We start from the raw sequence: 8,792 nt of genomic DNA, 5'->3' as shown, positions 1-8,792 counted from the left end.
TTGATTCCATGAATAGAAATTTTTAAAGAAATTCAATCTTTCGACACTTCCTAATTTGTTTTTCACAACCCATTTTCATCTCTGAAACCAAATCTTATAACAAATCTGAAAATTAGCAGTATGGTGCTGCAGTAAGAATAAAGATTACAAAAGCATTAGTAAGAATAAAGACTACAAATCTGAAAATTAGAAAGTTGAGTAAATTAGATATTAAATCATTGTCTAAGGGCATTTGATGTTTTAGCATTAGTTTAGGGGTGAAATTAAATATTAATATTTTTGTTAACGTTATTACATCATTAATTTAATGAGGATGATAATGGAGTGATAATTTTGTTATAAATCAATAATATTAATGACCGTTTTGTTACATATCGATAATATTAATAATATTTTTTTACAAAGTGACAATTTTAGTGATCAATTATTATTTTTAAAATTTTAACAAAAATAATAACTTATTCAAACATTAGTAATCTTATGTGTGCTTTATCCCCTTTTTTTTATTTAAGTAGTTGCCTTGTCAGTGACTCAGTTGCCACTTAAAAGGGAAAACTGTTCCAAGTTCAAACTTCAAACAGCAAAGATCATTTGAAAAAGTCAACAAGCACGAAACAAAAGTGTCATCATCGTCATCACTCACTTCTCGATTAGGTATATTTTTTTCCTCTTACTTTCAATTTCAATTACACCAGCTTCTTTTCGCTTGTAAGTGCCCATCGATTTTTATGCTTCCACATGCTTGATAAAATATCTTTTAACCAAAAGCAACGCCGAAAGAACAGTTACAGATCGGCTCAAAGTTTTCCACTTTTTGCTAAAGGAACGAAATTTTAGGTTTTGTTTCCAATCTGGGATTTGGTAATTCAAAGCAAAAGAACTCTGGATGTTAAATTTGTTGTAGCGGTCTCTTTTTAAAAAATCTTTTGGAAGAATAACTAGGGTTAAAACTTTGAAATACTGATCTTTTAACCTGTGAGTGTTTATATTTCTGCATTTTTGATGGGTAATTACTGAAGTGAAGGGCAAAAGATGGCAGAACTGAGCCTTGGTATACTCATAGATATTGTTGATGAGGAATGGATGAGAGATACTCTGCCTGATGATGGTATCGTTTATTTCAAAAACCCGCTTGAAAATTTTTGTGTAAATGTTTTACATCAGCTATAGAACCAGGTTATAGATATAGTTCATATGTGTTTGGTATTCATCATGTTTAGACTATTGCTTTTGAATATGATTATCTTGTTGCCTGAGTAGATTATTGCATGAGTTCCAGTTTATTATTGGTCACAAAAGCAGGTAAATTTGCATATAGATCATGTGTTGTTTGTTAGTTGGTTATATTAAAATTAGGCTTATAATTCTTGCATAGATGTTTTCATTTGAGGATAAGATGGTAGTTTAACATTGATTACGAAGTACCATTCTTCCCTTTGTGTTAAAAGGTTGCTGCTTGTTACACCAAAACTGTCACTTGGACTCGCTGTGAGTCTGACTTGAGTTTCGGTCCAACTTGGTATGTTCAGTATTTTATAATGTTTCCATGTATTTGGAGTGTCTTTGAGGATATATCCCAATACCCTTGTATGTGTCGGACATGGGTATTTAAAGAAAGATGAGTAAGAGTAACATAGGACCACAGTGATTTCATTACTGTAGAGTATTTAGAGGAGGTGAATCCGAATTGGATGTATCCTCGAGCAGCTTTATGTTTCTCATATATTTTTCATGAAAAGCATGAAAACCTGTCGGTCGCATATCTGCTGATTGTGTTTTGGGGCATAGAAAGATGATCTTATTTGATTGTTTTCGACTTCATAGTTGATTTCTTTATCTTGTTACTGGCTAATGCAGATCTTCAACTCCCACCCGTAATGATTGCTCGCACTGATGATACCGAGGACTCGAGTATGTTTATGAATATTGGATTATACATTTTTTCTATCAATGTCATTATGAAAACACATCTATCATTAGTTATGTAAATGCCCATGTTTCTTTCCTGTGTATGGCTGAGAACATACGAGTCTATGCATCAATGTATGCCAAGTTTGTAGAAAAATTTAGCAAGTTTCTCTTGTGAATTCTTATAGTGTTTTGGAATAGATTTAGTTTATCTAATATTTGTCCTTTTCTTTTCAAATTTACCAAAATTTTTCAGATCATGAGACTCAACAAGTGGATAGCAATACCTGGCATGATCTTGAATTAAGTACTCAATGACAGTCTTGGATGCTGGCAACGCCAGGTACTTTTGTAGGAAAATGTTCGTGTCAAGAATTTGTTGCTCTCTCTATTTCTTAAGACATTGTTGAACTAAGATACGAATGGATCATAACAAGTGGATTGCAATGTTTATGAAGATAAGATTTATCGGTTTCATCTTAAATCTCTGTCACTCCGACTTTTCATTTTTCGTAAAGTCTCCATGTTTGAAAAAATACTCGAATATAGTTATCGGGATATGGCATTCCAAGGACCCTCTAAATTTACATGAAAAATCTTCATGTATCAGACTTACACCTGAGTCAGAGTATCATAGTTTACATAACCAATGAAAAAAAGAAAGTGGGATTCTGTTTGAAAAGAAAAAAATTGAGGGTTGGATTGAATTTTCTTAATGTTCTTTCTTTCTATATATATATACACTTCAATAGTTCCACTGTATCAACTATCAGCCGAAGCTGCCAACTAAAGGGAGATGATTGTATTACCAGGAGAGGTACAAAGATTAGGTCACAACAACATTTGACTGACTACCATTCGGATGACCAATTATCTGTTGCCACGTAATCATCTCTTATTTGTCAAAAGAACTTTTCCCTATTGTTTTCAAATAATTTGGTTTGCATCTGTTAATTTTTTTTTTAAAAGAAAAATAGCATTTGGGAAATGTTTGTGAATAAATAGTCTTTGAGATTTCAGATAATGCCCCATAAATTTTTGTTAATGCAATTTTTAATATAGTAGGTGAAGAAATCATATGATGATATTCTATCGTGGGAAGTTAAATTCACTTCTTTTTCGTGTTAATTATAAATAAATTACAAGTTTTCTTCAAAAATAAATAAGTTACAATTTGTTTTATAGTAAACGTTAAATATACCATACTTAAACATGCTATATTGTATAAGGTTATTCAAAATTAACAAAGTTTATGTAATATGAACCTCTACATTAACATTGTATGCTCAGTTGTATCATAATCGGAGATTGGAACATAAAACATTGTTATTATAAGTTTAAGAATGGATTAAAAAAAACAGAGCTTGTATCAGTATCATTCATTGAACTGAGACTTGAAGCACAATAAAACAAAATGGGATTGGTAAGTGCATATATACATATTAAAGTAGACATTGTGAGAGTGTTCATCTGTTTGTGGTTCGACCTAGCTCAACCCTAGATTAGTCGGGAGCTGCATTGACATAGCTCAACTATGGATTAGTCGGGACCAAATGCAGCTTTCGAATGCCACAAGAGTTGAACATAAGCGGAAAAATATCCACACTCCTTCCTCCCTCTGTAAGGGCCAACGAAAGCCAAAAGTCATCCCTTGCAATCTACAAGTAAAAAACATAAACTGTAAATCAACAAGGACAGCAAGAATATGCATGAAAACATATTCGATGACGATGAGGAGGAGAATGAAGGTGACATGTTTGCCTGAGAATTTTAGCAAAAGGATAGTTTAAGGCCATGAGATACCATGCCAAACCTGTAGAATCTTCAACTAATGTCTTTTTCAACATTAGCCAAATGATTTGCACCCCATTCTTCTGGAAACATTTTTTAATATATGCACGCTTTCTATTTGGCTTCCTAATAAACTTCAAACTTTAACACCATAAAACAACAGAGAGAAAATAAAGATCTCAATAGTAGAAAGTCGACGAAGTTCAGAGCATAGCAACATTGCTCACAACCTGAATCAAGTGAATGGTTAGGTATAATATGGTACCTGCAACTTCCTGAATGTATAGCAAAAAAACCAAATTGGGGCCATAACAAAGTATTTTGGGTTTCATTAATCTGGTACTAAAGAGAGACAACAGCTAGGGCAAAGATCTGAATCATATCACATTTCACCTAATTGTAAGATTCTTCTTAGTCAACAACTAACCTTAATTGCACAATTTGTTTTAGTATTTTTTTTCTGGTATTCGTCTCTCTACTCTATTGTAAGATTTCGTTAGAAAAAGTACAGCAAAACCTTAAGATAAATACATAGCAACCTCTAATTATCACAAAAAAATGAGAATATGGATAAAGACATTAATATGCACTTAATGCCCTAATGAAAATTTTAAGATGAATAAAGTCATGATAATGATTTTAATGTCTTGGAGAAAAAAGGATACTGAAAACAAAGAAGCCAATATTAGGGCTTCTTTGTTATGTTTGGTAAGAATGGTAAAAAACAAGAAGCACACATCAAAATCAAAGTGTACCATCAGCAGCTACCCCAGTAAAAGTTATACATATAATAAAGGATACAAAGGAGGCTACGTATTGAGATATGCTGAAGCCTGATGACTTCAAACTGCAAAAGTGCAAAGTTATTAAAGTAACCAGGTCAAAAAATATATATATAAATAAATGTACCAGATCTGATCTAAAGGATGATAACTGATAAACTCACCCCCAAAAAGGGAACTACGAGAGTTTTTATACATTAATAAGGCTATGGTTCATTTGTGAGAGTCTGCAGGCACATCCAAGATATCATTCTGGTCTGACACACTTGTCACCAAGGACATCATCATCATACATGTCTTCAGATTCTAAAGGATTATATCTATCATCAAATCCATTATGTCCTCTGGAGCCTGAAGTATGATTCTCATAAGAGTTCCTTCGATTCCGTTCTCTACTGCCCAACTTCAAGTCATCCTTTCTTAATGGAAAGTCATCCAAAGAATTAGAAACAGAATATGATTTGTAGTCCTTATATTTAGAAGTATTAGATCGACTTCCTCTCTCATAGTGCGTGGCTCTTGTGGATTCTACATCATCGTGTTCCCTTCTACGACTTCTTCGCTCATCTGACCCCCCATGACTTCTGTGTCTTTTTGAGTTTCCATAATTGTCTTCTGTGTGTTTCTCTTTACCAGTCCTTTTCCTTTGATCATCAAGATCACGGTGCTCATGCCTTCTTGGTTGCTCAAGATCGTTCCGTGGGTAATCCTCAAATCTTGAAGATCTACTATGTTGCTCCATGTGTGATCTTCTCCTGTAATGGTTTGGGCTACCTCTCACTGCTTCAGAAATATCACTGGTACCTTTTCTAAGCTCAGCATCATCCGCTGCACGGCCATAAGTAACTGGTGATTCAGATGATAACAACTTTTCTTCTTCTGCTCCTTTGACAAAGCAACCAATGCCCCCAGCTTTTTTTATTTCCTCTGTGTATTCCTCTATTATATCCCTCATAACCTATTAAAAATATTAGGAATAACATAAAGCATTAAATAAGAAGAACAAGAACCTTGCAAATTAACTGACTCTACATTTACCTAATTTAAATCCCTTCTAAATAATAACTCCTAAAAATTACCCTTCAACTAAGGTATATAATTTGACTGAACATTTTGGAATTTTAACACAGGAACGATGGACAAGATATTATGAAATGAAAATCTCGTCTCTCTCTGGGCAAGAATGGAGGCTTCTCAATCAATTGAGATGGAAGATGCATTTGTAAAAAATAAATAAATAAAAAGAAAGCATCTCTAATAGTTGAACCAGTAATTAGCAAATATAATATGAGAGCAAAATCCCAAAAAGTAATCGCACTTCAAAAAACCTTCTCACCTCTAATTTTGTCCGCTTTAATTTCTTCCCACGATATGACATTCTCCGTCTCTTGTAGTCTCTTTCTTCAGCCAATATCTCCTCTCTTGTTTTAGTCCTATTTGACTCCTTACATAAACAAACAAACAGAAAAAGAACTGTGAAGAAATAAAGTAGTTGATGCAGAACACAAATAATCTAATTGAGGGGTATAAGCTTACTTGGATTTTATTTTGAAACTCTTGTATTTAGGGGCTAATTGTAATATTTTAAATATCTAGAGCAATATTTGGCATTTTACAACTATATTAGTGTTTACCACATTTGTGTCTTCTTCAATCCAATTAGGTTTTGTGAGTAAGCTGAGTTTATTATTCTATTAAAAATCTTAGTATTTCCTCCAAAGCCTATAAAAATGTCACTGTACTATTTCATTTAAAAAAAGGTTCTGATCCTGAGGATTTTATTGATATGAGATTGTGATGCGATCATCCTGAGGTGCAACTCCTAGGGAACCGTATGTGTGATGCTTAGCTTTTCTCTTTATACAAAGAAGGAACAATAAGTACAAGCTTAGGCTATCTTTATCCTAAGCCGTTCCAGTAGAATCAAGAGAAAGACGATAGCCAATTTGTTAGAGCATAGCATCAAAGTTCAAATTCTAAAGCAAAGTACAGCTGAAAAATTTTGGTGAAGGATGTTCTACCTCATTGGATGATGCCTGCCGAGGAAGCCCATCATGATCAATTATGGGTCTGTAATTAGGACGTTTTTTCCTCTCCACATCAGCTTTCTCTGAAACATTTGCATGTTCAGTCATCCTACACATCATGGAGGCCTCTATTTAAGTTTTTTTTGTAACAAATCAAACTAAGACACGTCATCACTACAATAAAACAATAGTAAAGAAAAATGATATGGAATTGCAAAAAAGACGGATAAATGAAAAGAATGAAGAAGATAACATGGCAAGCTTATAACTTATAAGAACTTTTGAGAAAACAATAGTCAGCAGATTGTCTAAAGACAGAACTGAAAATAGTAACTAACCGCTGATATCTTGAAGGAGGTAGGGAAGCCCGTAAATGCTTTATTTTCTCTTCTATGAATCGCCGTTCATGCAGTGCCGCAATTGCTGCTGCTACCTGGGATACAGATATTTCCACAGCACCAATATTTTCATCAACTGTTTTAATTGGTTCATTACTTCGCACAATTGGCTCCTGAAGTTTAATTCCCTCAACACCATTAGTATCCAAGCTCTTCGACTCTTGTCCCAAATGAAGTGAATCAACCAGCTTTTCTTCCGTTGGAAACAACAACGACCTTGACGATCCTTCTAACACGCATTGTTTGATCATATTAATTGCAAAGAACCTCCCATTAATTTCACCATATAAAACAGAAAGCTGAGAACCTAGCCACATTATAACTTGAAGCATAACAGGAGATTCAAACATTCTATGCCCCATATTCACATTCGATTTTTTCGCTTTAGCTTCTTCTTCTTCCATCCTCGATTCCACTAAACAATTAGCTTCCCTCACAATAGCTTTCAAACACAACCTAACCAACAAAACTATATGATGCCCCATATATTCGTCAATTACAATATTATACCTTGGTGAATTAGCAATTATCCATTTCTTCAAATCTCTTCCTTTCACCATTCTCGACCCCAAAATTCCACAAGCAACGTTAAGCGAACACGAAGCGGGGCAATCACCCCACCTCTCAACTTCCATCCTAATGTCCCATAAACCCGAAGCTAAAATCGCTAAACCCTTTCTTTCACTAAACTTACTCTCTCTTTCATTAGAACCCTCACAATTAAGGCATTCAACCGATAACAAAGCAGGCAAAGTAAACGTTGCTTTAGTGTTGTTATCAATATCAAACAAACTGACAACACCAGGATAATCTTTGTAAAAGAAATGGGAACCGAAATCAGAAAAGTAACCATCTAAAGAGAGGCAAAGTTCAGAGCGTTGTTCCCCCAGGAAAACGGCGTCCTGGGGATGTAAATGTAAAGGGGAATTGAGGGTATCACGGTAATTTGGGGGGTACAAATCGACACTTTGCGAGGAAGGGCAGTGAAGAAAATGGGAGAAAAGGGACTCGGGGGGAAGGAGATGATTCGGGTTGGAAGGACATGGGACAAGGTCGGGGTTTAGGGATTTGGTGAGGGTAGAATGGGAACTGAGGGTTTGGTTTGAGAGAGAGACGAGGGAGGTGAGGGAGGACATAGCTGTGGAGAGAGATGAATGGAAAATAGGGTTAGGGTTTTGTGGAAGGGAAACAATCGGGAAATTAGTGTTAGGGTTTTGGGAAGGAAAAAAGGGTTGCATTGAAGAAGGATTCATGGTGTTTTGAGAATTTGCAGTGACCGTAGAGCACCGAGGGAGAAAGAAAAGGCCCGATCCTTACCGAGCCTTATTTATTCAAATACCAATCTTAAACTGCTTTTCGATTTATAATTATTTATAGAAATAACATCTAAATTATAGCCTTATTTTAAATTTTAAGATGTTTTATATTAATTCTTAAATTACCGTTTTTATTTTAAATTAATTCTTTAATTTTAAAGTATTCTATATAAATCTCCTTAAACTATTGTCAAGTCTAATCAATTTTAATCATTTTTTATTGGCTCCTACTAATATCAAGTGCAATCGATGAATAAAGAAATGAACACAGTATTCATCAGGAGGACATTTCAATATTATAGCTTTTAAACTACTAAACCCCCTTCACATATCAGAATCTTCATCGTGTCGTTGACCTCCAATAATTTATTTAAGATAGATTTCTTACCTATTTAGTCATCTGTCCATTCTTACATTCTTTATTTTGATCAACAAATTATTATTTTTAAATCGTACAAAACATTATGTTTTGTTTTTATTTGAATCACCAACAATTAAAAAAAGTAACAATATTGTTGATGTGATAATTTTTATCGGTTTTTTAATTTCTACATCATTATCTCTTTTATA

The 8,792-nt window shown here is 34.0% G+C and overlaps 2 protein-coding genes across 5 annotated transcripts; one reads left to right on the top strand and one right to left on the bottom strand.

Annotated features, from left to right (window-relative positions):
- The first annotated feature begins 698 nt into the window (after positions 1-698).
- On the top strand, positions 699-2,364 carry LOC120113964 (anaphase-promoting complex subunit 13-like). Its single transcript, XM_039135017.1, has 3 exons — positions 699-1,108; positions 1,858-1,911; positions 2,165-2,364. Exons 1-3 carry the CDS (start codon positions 1,033-1,035, stop codon positions 2,224-2,226), a joined length of 192 nt encoding a protein of 63 aa, XP_038990948.1. The 5' UTR covers positions 699-1,032; the 3' UTR covers positions 2,227-2,364.
- An 892-nt stretch (positions 2,365-3,256) lies between these two features.
- On the bottom strand, positions 3,257-8,213 carry LOC120113863 (U11/U12 small nuclear ribonucleoprotein 48 kDa protein-like). 4 transcript variants are annotated; one of them, XM_039134917.1, is made up of 5 exons: positions 6,847-8,213; positions 6,503-6,617; positions 5,818-5,925; positions 4,646-5,439; positions 3,257-4,546 (listed from the first exon to the last, which is right to left on the bottom strand). In XM_039134917.1, the coding sequence occupies exons 1-4, from the start codon at positions 8,157-8,159 to the stop codon at positions 4,729-4,731; spliced, it is 2,247 nt and encodes a 748-aa protein (XP_038990848.1). In that variant the 5' UTR covers positions 8,160-8,213; the 3' UTR covers positions 3,257-4,546; positions 4,646-4,728. The 4 variants fall into 4 exon arrangements, with proteins under 4 accessions (XP_038990848.1, XP_038990847.1, XP_038990850.1 ...); XM_039134916.1 differs by having other exon boundaries at positions 3,257-3,974; XM_039134919.1 differs by having other exon boundaries at positions 4,664-5,439.
- Between the last annotated feature and the right edge of the window lie 579 nt (positions 8,214-8,792).

This window comes from Hibiscus syriacus, unplaced genomic scaffold (genome assembly GCF_006381635.1).
Source record: "Hibiscus syriacus cultivar Baekdansim isolate YM2019G1 unplaced genomic scaffold, ASM638163v2 tig00110213_pilon, whole genome shotgun sequence".
In the NCBI taxonomy this organism is placed as follows: domain Eukaryota; kingdom Viridiplantae; phylum Streptophyta; class Magnoliopsida; order Malvales; family Malvaceae; genus Hibiscus; species Hibiscus syriacus.
This window is presented reverse-complemented; position numbering and strand designations above follow the sequence as displayed.

Coding starts and splice junctions, on each gene's coding strand:
- LOC120113863 (XM_039134917.1), bottom strand. CDS start 8,159: ATGAATCCTTCTTCAATGCAACCCTTTTTTCCTTCCCAAAACCCTAAC. Junction 5,926..6,502: donor GGCAGGCATCATCCAATGAG/GTAGAACATCCT, acceptor TGTTTATGTAAG/GAGTCAAATAGGACTAAAAC. Junction 5,440..5,817: donor TAAAGCGGACAAAATTAGAG/GTGAGAAGGTTT, acceptor TATTTTTAATAG/GTTATGAGGGATATAATAGA.
- LOC120113964 (XM_039135017.1), top strand. CDS start 1,033: ATGGCAGAACTGAGCCTTGGTATACTCATAGATATTGTTGATGAGGAA. Junction 1,109..1,857: donor AGATACTCTGCCTGATGATG/GTATCGTTTATT, acceptor TGGCTAATGCAG/ATCTTCAACTCCCACCCGTA. Junction 1,912..2,164: donor TGATGATACCGAGGACTCGA/GTATGTTTATGA, acceptor AAAATTTTTCAG/ATCATGAGACTCAACAAGTG.